Raw genomic sequence first — 17,236 nt, forward strand, 5'->3', positions numbered from 1 at the left:
TTGTCGCTCAATTTTCATGGGTTTTAGATTCAGATTTTTATAGTTTAGTTGTTTCATAATAATATTTAGGATTTCAATCTGTAAAACAAACCAATTCTTTCTTGTATTCTTTCTAGTCCAGATCTCTATTGAATTTTTTCCAGTGTTTTTCTGAACCCAATAAACGATCCCGGTCACAAGGCAAGCAACTCTCTAAAGTATATCCCATCTGTCCCAGATTTTGTCCTTCTCTCTGACTGACAAAAAAGAATTGTGCAATTTTCTTGGCTCTCTTCTAGAGCATCCAACTTTTCTTACTCTGGCTCGGCGCCTTCCTCGTCGCCATCTTCTTCTTCATTTTGGGAGACAACACACCTCGTCGTCCGCAACCACATCTTCTTCTTCTCATTCTTCTTCTCCTTCACTTCGCTCCCAATTGTTTTATCCTCCCCTCGTGAGCACATACACACGCACACATATAACATCTCCTATCTTCTCTTCTCTTCTGGTAGGCCATCGTTGTCGACGACACCGGAGATCTCCAAACTTTCGACTCATTCTCTCCTTCTGTCTACTCAGACAGAGAGTGCACAACCACTTCGCGTTTCCTTCAAAATATCGGTAGTTGGGTCGTGAGATTTTTGTTTCGGAAAAGAAGAAGAAAAGAAGAGAAAGAACAAGGATCGGCAGCTCAAAAACCAACTTGTTCGCCTAGATTATTCTATTGGCATAAGTGATACATGTTTCCACTTATTGCACCCCCCCCCCCCTTTCCTCCTTTTTACCAGAATATTTTCACTTGGCCCATGAAATTGACTTATCCTGGACCCATAAGCTTCATCGAAAATTTTTTGGTTTCAAAATTATAGAAGTTTTCATTATGTTAACTTTGTGATGTGGCAAGAAACATAATTTCTTGAAAAATCTGTAGCTTTATAGTTTTTCTGGAGAACACTAGATGAAAACTTATCATTTGGGCTAGATAGGTCATAAAAATGACGAAAAACATTGTTTCACTTGAAATTACCTATTTTGATAACAGGTTGCACCAACTTGCTATTTAATTACGAACTCAGATCTTCTTTTCAGTAGTTGACATCTTTTTTTGCACGGTCATTCTACTGAGAGATGTGAAAACTGAAACGGTCTTACAGTGAGTAATTTATGTTTTTAAAAGTGTGATGATATTAGGTTATTTCCCTTTGATTTGGTTTGGTCAAATTTGGTACACCAGAACGAACTGGTACTGTATGTTCCACCCTGTACGTTTGTAACAATTGAATTCTGAAAAACTCTCAACGTTTCGCCGTTCTCATTTCAAACAGGTCCCTTGTCTATAAGTCAACACTCGTAGTCTTAATCCCTTCTTCCATTCTACAAAGACACGTGTGCCTCTCCATTTTTGAACATCGGAATACACAGATTCATCACTGTCAATCAGAAGATTTTTTCATTTCCATCCGTGACAGAAGCGATGAATTTAGATTTCCATATATTTCTCCTCTCGGTTTTTTTCCCACAACTCATATAAAATATTCAGGATTCTTCTGATTCAAAGATGCTTCTCACTTCCCGCTTATCCAACCAATTTGTCTTTTTTCTTCTTCATACACACCAATGTTTCTTTTTTCTTCAACTCCTCTTCTCAGAACATCGATGTTCCTATGTCATTTGTCTTTTATCGTTTCTTTTCATTATTCTTTAGTCTACATTGGCCAAATTTATGTTCAAGTGATCAGCTAATGATCTCTAATATTGTCTTTGAGAAAAGGGGAATTGGAGCAAGGAGCAGTTGAAAAATGGCTTGTATGAATTGAAAATTGTTTGTTTTTTCTTAGTTTTACGACGACTTCTCCGCTGTTTTGCTTTTTTTGTATTCTTCTTTTCGACTTTTCGTTCGTTTCGAATACCCTTTGACAGAGTGGCTCACTAACAACATTCTTTTCTTCTTGTGAGGTTCCGAAAGTAACATTTTTACGATGCTTCATATTTTACTTTTCTCATTTTCAGTCGTTTTCGTCAAGTTTTTGAAACCCAGGCCTTCTCTTATTCGGGTTTTGGCGATTCTTTAACTGTTTGATTTTCGAATTTTTCTGTGGTTCATAAAGAATTTGAAGAAGAATTGTTTCAAGAAATAGTAGCTATTAACTTTTCATATCATTTTTACTGTCGTCTTAACAAGAATTCTAGAGCTTGAGTTTGCCACAAGTTTCAAGATGACATAATTTTGTATTTCGAAACTATACCTCGGAAATAATCAGCAATGAAATGATACTTTCAGCTGATTTCATTACACCCAATATCCAAAAAATGTTCCAGATTTTTTTGTGAAAATGCACTGTCTCTCCCCCCAACTATTCGAACTTTTCCCAAGCCACGAATCCCTTGTGACCGGGAAAAAGGGATCAAGAACCATTAGAATCATGGTGTGATTAATGAGTTGCTTCTAGATTATAAATTATAAATTTTCCCTTTTTCTTCTTCTCAATTTCAAATCTTTGTCCCCTTAAAGAAAAAATTCGATCAATTTGTTTATTGTATCGCTGTGCTAAATACTCCAATAACAGATATTTTTGAATAGAGACATAGAGAAACGGAAGTTGAAGGAAAAGCGTTCCCGGCCCTTTTTCTTTTTTCTCCTTTCGAAGGAGAGGACCATCATGGACACATACACACCAAAGAGGACAAGATTTACTACTTTTTTAGTGGGAATGTGAGTTAGAGAGAGATGGCTAACCATTCTTCACTTTATTAGGTGGAATCTCTCCGATGGACTCCTCTTTTCCGAAAGAAAAAGATTCTTTCCGATTATCTTGCATCTTGCTCTTCTGCTCTTTTCCCACTAACTTCGTGCTTTGATCTGGAGTTTGGTAATTTGATCCGTTTTATATTTATTTATTGAACTTTTTGGAACATGACTGAAAAATAGTTACTGTAAAAAATTGGTCAATAGGAAATAGTTGACTTATCGAATTCCGATATGGTATGTCTATTCTTTCTACTTTTTCTTGCTACAGTAATCCAAACTCCTTCTTTGAATACAGGCCGAACTCAAGAAATCCCGGCTGAACTCTCATTTTCTAAAGGATTTTCAATCAAGAAAGTTATTGTGTTTTCCCTTTCGAAACAGCCCAATCACAAAGCTATTTTAAGTTCCCAGTCAAATCCTTTTCCTAGTTCACAATTACAAGTACTGTCAATTGAAACAATGAAATCATACTTTCCCAGATTTCAGCTGGGTTCAATTACTAAATCTGAAAATACAAAGTAGACACAAACACAAAATAAAGACGATAAGATTGTTGAAATCTGATACCTTTTAGCAGGTAAGACAACCCTTAACTAACTCATTCTTCGTTCATTCTTTTATTTTTGGTCTCTAACATTCATTTTTTCCGTCTCGCAGTGCTCAAAAGTGACGTGAGATCAACCATTTTATTGCCAATTTTAGATTCAATCGGAGGCGGGAGAAGAGGAATGAAATGCATCTTTCTTTTCGTTTTTTGGCAATAAGTATCTTTCCAAAGTGATGACTCCATGAAGAAAAACGGCGATTGAGACCAAATCAAGATACTTTGATTTCGGAATTTCTAGTTTCTGCAAAAAGTTTTCAATCCTAAATCTTGAAAAATGTGAGAGAATTTTGAAACATGAGTAGGTTTTCTAACAAAAAGCTTTGCAAAACTTTTCGTTTTCCGGGTTATAGGTCAGATCAAACGTTGAAAGCCAGCTGCCACGTCACAGCATATCAGTCCGTTGCAGTCCGGCGTGAAACCTCCGTTTGACATGAAACATGAAAATGATCTATTGCCACGTCATGTTTTGAAATATTGACCTCTTCTGAGTAGTCTCTTTTTCTCTTTTATATTCTCAGTTTCCTTGTTTTTATCCTTTGGTTTTAGAGGGTGCCCATCATCTGACACATGTCTGTTTTTAATTGATTTTCATCGCAGATCAAGTCGTTTTTGTGGCGGAGCTTGAAGCGGGGAGAAGGGTGAGAAAAACGAAGACAATTGTCATATAAAACCGAGTGTTAATTGCATTTATCTCGACTTTTTATCAGTTCTATTTCAATTGAATCTTGATCTACCATATATTTTCCAGCTCTTTAGATCAATAGTTCTCATTTTTCATGACATTTCTAAGCTTCACAGTTGTCCTGTCTCATAGTCTCTGAATTTCCTTTTTCAAAAAAACCGGCATCATGACTAAATCTTAAAATGAGTTTTCTCCGGACCACTTTTTTTCATGCCCTACGATATAAAATATATGTTCTTCATACAACTTTTCGTCTTCTCCGAAACTTGTTTATATACTTTTTTCCCTCAAAACCACAAAATTTCATCGTCACTTTCAGTCAATCCAATAACACAATCAGTGTCACGTTTTGGTTGGAAACTGAACAGATGCATATGTTTTTTCTGGTCTTCCAACCTCTCCCATTTTCAGAACATTCCTCTCTTCCAGCCACCATCATCTCCACTTCTTCCATCGTTTATGGAAGAAACCGCGTCGCTTAATTCCGATTGGGACAGCGTATGCGGTGATACGAATCATGTAATGGTGAGGGTTTCAACTGAATTTCTTGCTGAATTTTTTTTCCCGAATCCGCATTGACTAATGCCACCGTAGTTAGCTGAATGTTCCACTAATTACAGTACTCCAAACGAATAATTAGCGAAACTGAAAAAAGATTGTAAATACAGTAATACAGTAAAAAAAACCTATAACTTTTCATCAATGAACCAATAAGCAACTCATTTCCAAAAGTTCAGAACCAAAGGAATAATGAATTGGTAACTCTTGTTGAAAATGAAAGTGCCTTCCCTCCTTAATCGAACAATTTCAGACCTACAACGGCACGGTGCCACCCATCGAGATAACACGTTCGAACTCTCCGATCCCTTCACACGCCCACTTTAATCTACACTCTCCAAGTGAGTTCTTCTAGTTTTTTGATCGCATCGAAAAGAAAATAAGAAAGCAAAAAAAGAAACGAAACACGATACCGGGTGAGGAGATGCTTCGGGACCAGCCCTCTTCTCAATTCCATTTGGGAACGAACTTATCCGCTGACCTCCGGTGCACTCTCAGTAACTGCATTTCTACTTATTCGACATATAAAAACCAAGAGACATAACAAACTGAGTCCGTCCTCACTGGTTATAAATAATGACTCTTTCTCTCATTTTTTCCCTTCTAGCTCTCGAGAAACAGCCAATATGTCATTTTGTCCCCTTGTCCAATCCTTTATTCCATTGACATTACGTGTACCTTTCTTCTATTCCACATCTTCTTCTTCTTCATGTTTCTTCACTCTCATCGGTCGTCTGAAGAAACAGAGTGCCCTACCAAACCAACCCGATTCGTCGTCATTCTCAACTTGGTGGGAGCCACGATTGATGCCCCTCAGGCACATCGTCCCACGGGATAAGGGTCTCCGGCCAACATGTTGTCTGAACTTCTTCACTCTCTCCTTCTCCTTTGCTCATACAAATATTTCTAGCTTAGCCGGTATTGTGGTCTTCACACACCCACTTCACAATTCGCAACATTTTTTGGAAAATTTTCATTGTTTGCAGTCTTTGAACTTGATCAGATTGTTCTCAAAACGCAAAAGAGCATTAGAAATGCTCCCACAAGATTCGTTGAGTTCAAAATTCTTTACCATTCTGTTGACTTCTGTAGTTCATCTTCCAATTACTCTCTCGACGGCATAACTTTCTTCTTCAAACTCCTTGTCGAAAACTTGAAAACTCTTCCTCCATAAATTATGATCATAACTCAAAATGTCTGCAAAAGTCACCCGACATCATCCCATTTCGAATTCGGAAGCAAGTGTCTCTATCAATCTCCATACCCCAAAAGTCCTTAAGTTTGAGCGATGGGAGTGTTCTTTTTCTTTCGCAAAAAACTTTTTTGAGACATTTTTTCTTACGACAAACAGACTTTCGTCTCCTCCAAAAACCCACATGATTGAATTTATCACTTTCCTTTTTTGTTCCTTTTCCACGAAAAAAAAGAAAAAAGGACCAGAAAGAATAAGAAGAATTGTTTTTTGAATGTCACGTTCTGGTTTCAAAGTGGTTTACAACTGTTCGATTTTGACGTAGTTTTTTCTGATTTATTTGAAATTTTGAATATAAATCGTAGAAAAATTCGAAGATTTCGGCAGGATGTCAGGTCAAAGAAGCAGATTTTTATCTATTTTGTTTTGTTACTTGAAGGTGTCTATAATACAAGGATTACTAAGAGAACCGGAAAGGTAAAACTACTTCAACCATGAACTTCTACAGTAATCCCACGCATCTAACTCATTCTGATCTTGGAACCTCTCTCTTTCTTCTTCCAAAACTCCATTTTGATTACTCAATAAAACCAACAATTTATCTCGTCGAACGGGAAGATCCACCTGTTCCCACCACCTCGTAAATCAGTACAATTTCTTCAAGCTTCTCACCCGAACCTCCACTTGAAAAAAATGTCTTCTTCTTTCTTCTTCTTCTTCATGAGAGTGGTGGTCTCATCTCTTCATCTCTTTTTGTTTCCTAGTCGTTTGAAGAATGTATACATAGAGCTCAGAGACAGAGAAATCTAGAGACGGACACCCGTGTACCTCCTACTCGACCAGCCGGTGAGGATTTCTTGTCGTCAACGATGACGAAACCATTTTTTTATGTTTTCCGTAACTTTTTTATCTACTTTTTGATATTCAATTCGTCTATTCTTTCCGTTGCTCTTATTTTCCCGATTCTTCTGTACTTGAATAGTTTAGAAATGACGGAGAGCTCTCCGGAGCCATTGGATGATTTGTACGAAGAACGTGTACGTCGTCCAGTTGTAAGATGGCAAAGTATGAAAGAAGATGGAAAAGATGCAAATGGATTACGAAGAACAGAGACGTTACCGGAGATGCGACCAGGGAGACGTGGTGGAAGAAGACGTCTTCGACCCAGAAATAATAACGGTTCGGTTGTTTTGGGATGAGAAATCTAGTGATCAAGTAGAACTTTGAGCAGTTTAGAATTGCAAATTTTTTATATCCTGAAAGTGAATTCAAACTGTACCAATTTTGGATTTCCGTGATAAGGTTGGGAATTTTATGAGATCTCTCAGTTTCGATGAATTCTTTTTGTATTTATTTGGTCATTTAAAAAACCAGAAAAAATGATTGAATAATTCAAAGCTGTGATCTAATTCCTGCCCAGATCACATCGGTAACCCCGTATTACCAAAAAGTGGCAAATCGATTTATTGGGAGGACCGGGTCACAAATTTCGGATTTTTTCTCTTGATCCACTCTTTCCAATTATACAGTTCCAACTCCTTCTGCGTATTCTCTGATCATTAAATTCTTTGTTCCTGACTTGCCAATCAAATTCCAATCAATCAATATTTTCTTCTCGTGGTGTCAAAACACTTGTTTTGTCTCTGACTCTCTTTTTCTTTTTTATTCTTTCATCAAATCTTTTTTCTTTTTCGTTTCCATTCTTCTCACTGGGACCAGCGAAAGCAGCTGTGGCAGGTAGTAGTGTAGAAGAAAAACGAGAGATCGAATGGATGAAAAGCAGACAGAAAATCTTCCTAGAGAGAGAGAGAGAGAGAGTTGTCGGGGCAAAATATTTTCTTGTCATTCTTCCTGTACTGGGGACAGCTGAAGCCACGTAGAATGTGTCATGTTTTGACCCGATTCACCTGAAGACAGATTCCTTTGCCGAAATCTGATAGGGGTGTGAGAAAAACGAATATGTTGGGATACGGGGGCCTTGCGATGTTGGAGAAAACGACGATGTTTTGAAATTGGATCCATTTTCAGATTCGAGAGGTTCAACTCGAGAAAAATAGGTTCTAGGTGGGAAGATAATCAAAAATTATCGGGAGATTTTGTCATTAGTATAGAGAGAGTTAAGATTGAGAAGACGACATTTACAAATTTGTGGTAGGGAAGTTACGTAAATACTGTTTAGGACTAGCAGAAAACGGTTTGTCGTAATAGAGTCAGTACTAACCGAACAGCATTAGGTTTATTAAAAAAAAACTAAAAAATGTGTTGGAAAATGGCGGATAACAGAAGATTCTTAGAATTTTCTGAAGTATCGGAATTTGAAAAAAATATGACTTCAATCCTCCTTCAAAACATCAGCCTGTCTCATAAGATGCGTTCCTTTGAAATGGGCTGAAGTTGTGAATCACAGAAAAACATTTCCCATGCCTTCTCTGCATTGATAACAAAAAATTGAGAGCAAAACTATTTGAATAAAATGAGAGTATATTCATGTTGACTGTATCATTTTAATCACAATATCGTATTTTCAGACGAAGATGGCGATTCCCATGGATCTCTCCAACACAGTTTCCTACGAGTACCCGTCGGTCTATCAGGTCGATCATCTCCATCCGTGGCATCAATGGGTTCAGAACCAGAATCATGTATTGATGATACCAGATACATGACAGACGATGATGATCCAATAGGTACGCTCTTTTTGTATTTTTTCTGCAGATGGGAAATCCCTAAAAGCGCTTGGAGGGAGAAACATTAAAAAATAAACACTTTGCTTGAATGAGTGAATTAGTAGTTGTAATTATAAATCCAGGAAGTGACATCATTTTTCGTTTATTACCTTTTATTTCTATTTTTGACTTTGGGCAGTTCTCTAAAAAGAATACGTGTAATCAATGATCAAAGTGCCAACAAAGTCATCAGAATTGAATTGGTTCGTTCTGAGAACTCGTCGTCTCATCTACCATTCAGTACACTTGTAAACAAATTGTAATCTCGTGCTTTTTCTTTTTGATCAATCATTTATCTGATTATGCTAATAATATTCAAATGGGAGCCCTCCTTTTCATTATATTTTCTTTTTTCTTTTTCTGCTTCCCGATGTTCAAATGTCCTCCTTCTTACGTAAATTCGACTCTTTTCCCCTTGTGGAGAGTGTGTTTTTATCGGACACGAGAAAGAGCCAATTAACTTTTTTGACACAAAACACAACACTAAAACAGATTTTAAGAAAATATTTTATTCGAAATTTATTATCAAAGAAAGTTGAAATAGGAAAAATGTGTAAGAATGCATAGAAGTTACTGCAATTGCTATTGAAGATGTCAATTTCAGAAGGCACATTCTCTAAGTTATATCATTTGGTTCTACTTATTATTTTTAGCCTTTTTCAATAAACTCAGAAAGTAAATAAATTTATTTCAACTTATTGGTTTTCTGAAACTGTGGTTTTCTTGAGTCTAGGCAATCGTAATATTCGGAACACTCTAAAAGCTTCAAACTAGAACAATTATGTTTTAGTCGAAAAGTTGCCCTATTTGAAATTAAGGGGTTCTGAAACTAGTCAGTCAAGTCGATATATATTTATTTCCAGACAAACAATAAGTTTTGATAAAGTTGCAGAGCAATACCTATAGCATCATTAAGAAAATATATTTTCTCAGAAACTCTCAATTTCTCACATATTTTTCTTCATATCATTGGAGCACAGTTGTAAAACCCGTGGCAGTCTCTTATAAGATTTGGAAAGTTTAGTTACAGTACTTCCTTCGTGTCACAGGATCCCTCGACCCATCCTTTTCCAACTGAATCCATTGAATTACCACCCGTTGAGTTTTCAATAAGTAACCTTTTTTCTCATGTAGCTTCCTTCTTATTTCTTCTATTTTTCATATTTCTTTCATTCTTGATGAACTTGTGCGTGGCAGAAGACGCATCCTTGTGGCACCGCGAGCACCCACTCACACTCGCACATACATAGAGAGAAGACATCCATGAAGAAGCAGCACAACACACACATATATTCACTAATAACCTGGAAAAACTCACTCTTCATCGGAGCTCTTCCATTCGGTGTCTGTCCAGTGGGAAGGCTTTTCTTCGGTTTTAGGACCACTCGAGAATTTGTGTTTGTGTAGAGATGGTGGTGGATGTTGCCCTGAGGCAACCGACAAACTTCACGTTTTCCTTCACTTTTCTGGGACAACAGACAACGATTTTTGTTCTTCTGAATTTTGAGGAAAAAAAAAGAATCACACAGTTTAATTTCTCATCATTCGATTGTCTTCCCAGCCAACATACGGGTAATTCAATATTCCGTGTGTGACCCTTCCCACCCAATTTTTCTTCTTTTCGCCCCATTCCTCACAATATTTTCTTCTTTCTCTGGTCCCTGGACATGATTTAATTTCGGTGCATATTTTTGAGAAATCGAGAATTTCGCATGCAGATCTATCTATCGGTTAGTATCATCTGACCAGAGTGATGTGTTGCATGGAAATCCAGATTAATTGACTTTTTGGAAATAAGAAGATTTGAATCTTTCTCGTGAATTGCAGGCTAAAGAACCTTTGACCTAATTTATGACATCTTTGATAGCACCGCGGAATTCTGTTTTTTTTTCGTGTTTTCTCTTCTTTAGAACTTCCTCTATTCAACTAGAACATTTAGATCTTTCGGTTTCTAGTCCGTATTCAACTACTGAATTAGCCAGAATGTGGTGCTCTTTCAGAACCTTTGACCCACCTGACCTACCACATTTTTTTTGCAAAATTCATTCTGCATGACCGACCTATTCAGTCCCTCCGAGGACAAAGCACTTTTTTTTCACTTTCGAATTAAAACCAAGTTGTTAAATAATTGATTGACTCTTGGTTCGACCAAGTAACTTTTCATTCTTTTTTTCTGGAAATTTTGGTTCTTTTTCTTTTCAATAACCGATTTTTAGATGTTTTCTATTATTTTCTTTTTTCCAGCCTTTACCCATCATTCTTTTTTCTTCTTCTTCTTCCCCATCTACTTATTCTAAATCCTCTCCTCCATCGTGCTCTTCACTATTTTCCGTCGTTTGCCATTGTACGCAAAGCACCGCCCGTAAGAAGCGGCAAAAAAGAAAGAAAAAAGGCACGGCGGGCAGGAAGGAAAGAAGAAGAAGAAGAAGCTGAAGGCAGCGACGAACAAATGCAAATTTTTTCGGCGACGTCGTTGACAACACGACGAGACGATTATTTTCAGACTTTTTTTGATTTTCTCCTATTTTGAGATACACTTTCAACATTTTTCTTCTCGAAAAACTACGGAAGATTCCCTGGGAGGGTGGTTTTATGTCCCCACAGTAACTACGAATGAGGGATGACTTGGTCAGCAGTCTTTTCGGGGGCAACTATTTTTTACTTTTCCAACAAATGTTATATCCACCAAGACCGAAATTATTGTATGCCTAATATAGAGAAAAATCAGCGAGTTTACAAGATGGGAATGGGAAAAAATGGGGAAAGAAAGGGAAAATGATACCATCTTCCGTTTACCTTCTGTTTTCATTTTATAAGTTAACGTAAAATATTCACTCCGAATCCTAAGAATTCTCAGAATTCTTATAGTTTCATTCGTCTATATCACCCAGCCAGACTGTCTCATCAGTTTTATTTCTACTAATAATCCTCATATTTTATGTTTTTTCCATTCATTTTTTCTTCTTCTTCTTCTAAAATTCATCAGTATTCTGGCCTCCACTGGTCGATGAAAATTAGAAAGATACCCCCTTTTTGTGCTCTCATCTCGCACGGTGTTCCAAACAGCGAATCCAGTTCTGCCTATCGGTTACTGACGCGTTTTACGTGCAGCCCGCGAAGCTTCCCGCGTGAATAATTATTGTGATCTCTAAAATTTTTTTGATCTAAAATTCACGTGGGAACGCTTTTTTGACGCATGAAGCACGTTTTGAGCTTTTTTGGCTTAAAAAAAGCTTTTAACGAAAATCCAAAACGACCATCTGATAGGAAATGTTGTTTGCTTCATTTTAAGCTATCATTTGTTAATTTTGGTTGTCTGGAAATGCCGCTACGGCTCAGAATGTAGTTTTCAGGAAAAACGGTGTTTTCGGAGCAAAAGTATAACAATTCCTGGCTTTTCTGTGCTGAGCAATCAAATATCATCAAGTTGCACAATAAAAAACAGGTCTCGGTCCGCAGATTCGCGATTTTTTATATGAAAACACCGATTTTTGTTCAAACCATAAAAAGAGCCGCATAAAATCATTGGGACGACAGAAATTTTTCAAATTGTGCTCAAATGATAGGTATTGAGCCAATCTATCAGACTGTCGTTGCAGAAATTGAAAAAAATTCGAAACAAAAGCACAAGAGCCGAAAAACAGCATTTTCAGTGCAAAAAATAATTTTTCATTTTTGTAATTTGCAAATGCGCTCTAATGAGAAAAATCGTGAAAAATTCCATTTCGCTGTTTGGAATACCGTGTCTCGTAAAGAGAACAAAAACGAAGAAAAAGAAAGAAGAAAAAAGAATGAAATTAATTTTCGCGCCCTTTTTATAGTCGATATTATATATCCTGTAAGGGTCTCGTGTAGAGCAAAAGATGGGATAGAATGAAGGCCGTAAAATTCGAAGGAAGCAGCAAAAATAAATATCAAATTGGCACACACACAGGCACCAATACTAGTATTCCTATTTTCCTTTTTTCATCTTGAATTTTCAGTTTTTCAGTCGGATAATTAGTCGAAAACTGTATTAATAAAGGCATGCTTTTCAACTATTTTGTGTCACTTGACCTGCTGATTCCAAAGTATTAAGCCCAGTAATAAAAATGAGAGTAATTCGAAAACTGAATGAGAATATAATTGGTTAGAGAACCTCAAAGTGCACAACTGTTGGGGTGGGCCTTCATTTCAATCGACATGTGATGATGAGTGTTAGCCCGAGCGGTTTCATTCTGGACGGGTGCAAGTTTTCGAGCATTTCTTTTTCTTCTTTCATTTCTCTCGTTTTCACACGTCATTTTATTTTATTGCGGGCTTGAAGCTATCCGCCAGTGGGCAGGAATCTATCCTCACTCATTGGTTTTAATTGTAGTTGTAGTTGGCAAATTTCTCGAAAACGTTTCGAATCGAAACCATCGAACTTTCTTTCTTCTATGATTTGGCACGTATTCATTCCGGCCGGTGCCTCGGAAATATGACACCGTGATGGGAATCCGAGTGGCCGAGAATCCCCCCGACACTTTCACGTTTTGTTTCATTCATCATCCTTCTTCGGATAAATGGATGTATCGTTTTAAACAACTTCTCCGTTTTGGAAAAACTAGTGAATTTGAACTCTCTGCGTTTTGGAGAAAGTCTTCTTTGAGCAGATCTGAAGTTCAGATATACCGTACCCTTCCAAATTTGCTTTACAGAAACGGAATCATGTAAGATAACCGCTGCAAAATGACGAAGTTTTTTTTTGAGCTAGAAGTAGTTTCCAACCGCACATAAAGATCCCTATTCATAAGTAGCCCCACCCTCTTTAAGATCATATTTTAGTCATAAACATTATGATTTTCTCTCAAAATTTATGAGCCATCACCGATAATATTACAACAATCCATTCATTGATTTTAAATGAAGTTTAATTATTTATCATGTCAATCAACTCGGATGATCCTGGAAGTGTCCAAGACAAGCGACCCACTTATGAAATCAAAAGGGATCTCGTATTCTCATTTTCCGATAAAAACTTGTCAGACATTCAGAAAAGTTCCCACTTTTTCCCACACGGAATTTCTGTAGAATACCCATTATGAATCCAAGATTCCAACAAAATCGTCGTCTTCCCCCGCTGTTCTTCCATCATTTTTCTTCCGATTCTGTCATCTCAAATCAGCAGTAATACGTGTTTCCATCAAGCTCATTGCAATGGCTCATTGAGCTTTCTTGTCTTTCGGAGGCGCCCTTCTCCGTCTTCTTTTTTCTTGTTCTACACCTGTTCATGTGTCCCCATTCTTTTTTCTTCTTTCTTTTCAATCACTTTCTTTTTCTTCTTGTTCTCAATTCACTGGGTCCATCAGTTCGTCTTTTCTTCCAATGTACTTTGGCCATACAAGTAATTTCTTCTCTATCGGGATCCGAAGTTAGCAACAATGTCGTGTACGTCTTTCGTTGGTCGCCCTCCTTGCCAATTCAATTGGCGATGGGGCTAAATCTGAGGAAGAAGAGAAACCGCTTCTTCGTTTTTTTCATGCCCATCCACCACCTCCTTCTGACTTTTTCTCTTTTCTAGACGACGACAAAAAGTCTTTTGAAACGGGAAAGAAAGGTTAGGTTTCGAAATATTAAATTGCTTCCATTCACTCGTTTTTTACTTGGCTTTCCCTCAAATCACATTTCTTTCTATCTCTCTTTTCCACTCTTTTGACAGCCAATTAGTTTTCAAACGATTGATTGTTTCAATATCTATTTCGTGATGGACAAAAAACTTCAGTGCTCTCAGATCACATCAAATTCTTAGGAGAAGCAGATCAACACATCTGGGGGCAAAAACGACGGAAGGCGATAATTAGAAAATGTTAGTGTTTGTCGAAGAAATTTGAGGATGAGATACTTCTCTTATTGACATGTGTTCGCACTTGATTCTCTTTCGTTAATTTTTATTTCTCTCTGTTCGTTGACCTCAATCTTTTTGTTTTTAAGAAACTTTTTTGAACTGGAATCACGATTTTATGGTTTTTGAGTATCAAGATCTTCCTGAATCTGAGCCGAAGGACAGATCGGGAGGTTATTCAGTTTGAACTCTGTCTCAAACCCTCTTCATCCCTAATTTCTTTTGAAATCCCCCAAACTCCGATCGGACAATTTTACAGTACCTTGTCGGGAGTCGTCACATGAGAGGAACATGTCGGAATTCCATTTCACTCTTTTTTTTCTTCTCTATATTCGACATCTTCTCCCTGAGGGACTCCGTCGGACACTTCTGATGAATTTCGCCTCCGACGAGCCGACATATGAGCACATATTTCGTTGAAGAAGCTTCCTTTTCCACTTCATTTCGACTTTACCCCGGAAACAAAGACGACAAGTTTTTGGTTTTCATGTCTTTTTTTGCAAAAAGATATATGCGTCCCCTCTGTCTTCTCGCTAATTTGTCGCGTGGTTGTTGAACTTTTACATACGTTTTTAGGTCCCCGAAAACCTCTAAAAGTTCGTTTGAACCTATTTCGTTTTTTTGTCTGGAGATGCCTATAAATCTGGAATAAAATGGAATGGGTTTTAGAAAGAGAGAATAAAAATTCAGAAGATCAGTCCCCTATTAGATTACCTTTAAGAAGTGAGCTCTCGCATCCGCCTCCGCCGCCTCGTAACCCGTCAATCAGTCTCATTTGACAAGAAGGCATCTGAAAAAAAGCAGAAGACGTTGGAGAAGAGAAAAGAAGGAGAAGAAGTTCAAGTAGTGGATGTAAATGTGATGCTTTCTGACTGAGCCTTTCCTGATGAGTCGACCGACGTCTTCTACTTCTTTCCACACCGGTTTTACTTAAAGTGAGCCGGCTTCGCACATACATCCAATTATTTGCAACAACGTCTTCTTCTCCTCTGGTCGTTTTCGTTGTCTTCTTCTTCGATCGGCTAGTTTGTGTGTATTCAACAATCCGTTTCTCCCACGCACCTCATCTTGCTCCGAGAGCATCCCTTACTCCCAACTTCTTTTCTCACCGTTTCCTTCTTTTTTCTTCCGTTCCATTTCTTCTTCTTCTTCTCAATACTGTTAGGTTTCTTTCACTCGGACAAATGTAAATATTCAGGCGCTGGGACATCCACCGCCATTTCTTCTTTCTCATGTGTGCTCTTTATTCTGTTTCTCCATTCTGCCGCCCCGTTTTTCACGCATCTTCTTCTTTTTTCTACGCTTTCATCCGTCTCATCCACGCTTGAAATCTCCGTTTTCCGTTTTCTGGTTCATTTGGTTTTCGAAATTAGTCATAGGTCAATTTTCGAAGAACTGTTGTTGTTGCACTGCGAGTTGAAAGACGGATGAGGAGTCAATTCATTCCTATCGCTGTTTACTGTCCGACAGCCGAAAACACTAATTTTGACTTTTCTTGAAAAGCATCCGATTTCATTTTTTCCGATTTCACTGAAATTTCAGATAATTTTCATGGAAAACAAATAATTTTTTACTCTTATTGTATTACGGTATCCGCAGAATGTATTTCCACCAAAAAATCCTCTTCACTTTTCTCTTGGTTTTCATTTAATTCGATCAAAATCTTTGAATTCCAGAGACTAATAATAGTTACCTAGTTGCTATTCTCTACGAGGATCCGTTCATTTTCCTCTTTTTTCTAGAAAAAAAGCTGAAAACAAGTCAGTTTTGTACTAGACGGATTCACAAGGAATGCCAACTCATAACTTTTTCAAAAGAAAACATTATTTTTCTTTCAAAAGTTTTGTTTCATTTCAGCTATTGTTCTTATTCTAGCCTCTCCAAACGAACGGCTAGAATAAGGCAAAAAAGAATAAGAATAAGAAGGAAAAGAAGAAGAATCATCTGTTTTCTAGGCGGCTCCGTCCGTATTTTGCTGTTTGCCACCCTCGCCTCCCACCACTCGATCCCATCCGTGTCCCCCGTTCGTTCTTTCCTTCTCTTCTTTTTTTCAACTGCTTCTCAGTTCCGTTTTTTATCTTATTTTTGTGGAATAGAATATCAAAAAGAAGCTCCCACCAGGGGTGGTTGAATGCCTTTTCAAGCTGCCACACTGAACTCAGTTTGACGAAGAAAAGAGGCTTTTCAAGATTTCGGAAGAAGAAAAAGTGCACTCCATTTCAAACTGAGATAACGTTTTTTGGCGCGTGGAACAACGAAAAAATGAAAATGAAGATATCTCAGAAGTCTTTCCGCTGTCAGTCAATGACAGATCTTCCTTTTTTGCAGATTTTAAGAGAAGTTTTTTTTAAAAAATGATCAGAATCACGTTCTTGTCGATCTTTCCGTAACTTGTCGTTTGAAACTTTTCTGTACCCAATGCTTTAATAACTCAGGACTCAGATTTTAAGCTTTTACCGACATGTTGGATTCTAAGAACGGACCGTAACTATTTTCGATGCTCAAGCTTATTGACCAGGCTTTTAGCAACTATTTACAGTACTTTCCAGAAAATAAATATTGTTTTTGAAACTTTCAGTTCAATTTCCAGTATTTGAGAAGACTCACAAAGTCATCACAGCTTCTGAAAGTTCCTTCCGTCACATTCTGAAACTTTTCTGATTCTTCGTTTGATCTTCTGGTAACCACAATCCGTTTCGACCTCCGATCTCTCTTTTGTTATCCTTCACAACATTCTCTCTTCAACCTGCTCGTTTTCCACCTCAAGTTCACTTTTTTCTCTTGTTTTCTTCCTTTTCTTTTTTTTTATCTTGCTCTTCTTCACCTCCAATCTTCTTCCTGTTTCTCACTTTCACAGTTGTAATCTGATCCAATTTCTAT

General features: G+C 37.5%; 1 protein-coding gene across 1 annotated transcript; it reads left to right on the forward strand.

The window, feature by feature from the left end:
- Window positions 1-6,756: 6,756 nt before the first annotated feature.
- Window positions 6,757-8,522, forward strand: GCK72_006181 (uncharacterized protein; the record flags this gene model as incomplete). The annotated part of the gene is made up of 2 exons (XM_053725511.1): window positions 6,757-6,946; window positions 8,296-8,522. 2 exons carry the CDS (start codon window positions 6,757-6,759, stop codon window positions 8,520-8,522), a joined length of 417 nt encoding a protein of 138 aa, XP_053589705.1.
- Between the last annotated feature and the right edge of the window lie 8,714 nt (window positions 8,523-17,236).

Source organism: Caenorhabditis remanei, chromosome II (genome assembly GCF_010183535.1).
Source record: "Caenorhabditis remanei strain PX506 chromosome II, whole genome shotgun sequence".
Taxonomy (NCBI): domain Eukaryota; kingdom Metazoa; phylum Nematoda; class Chromadorea; order Rhabditida; family Rhabditidae; genus Caenorhabditis; species Caenorhabditis remanei.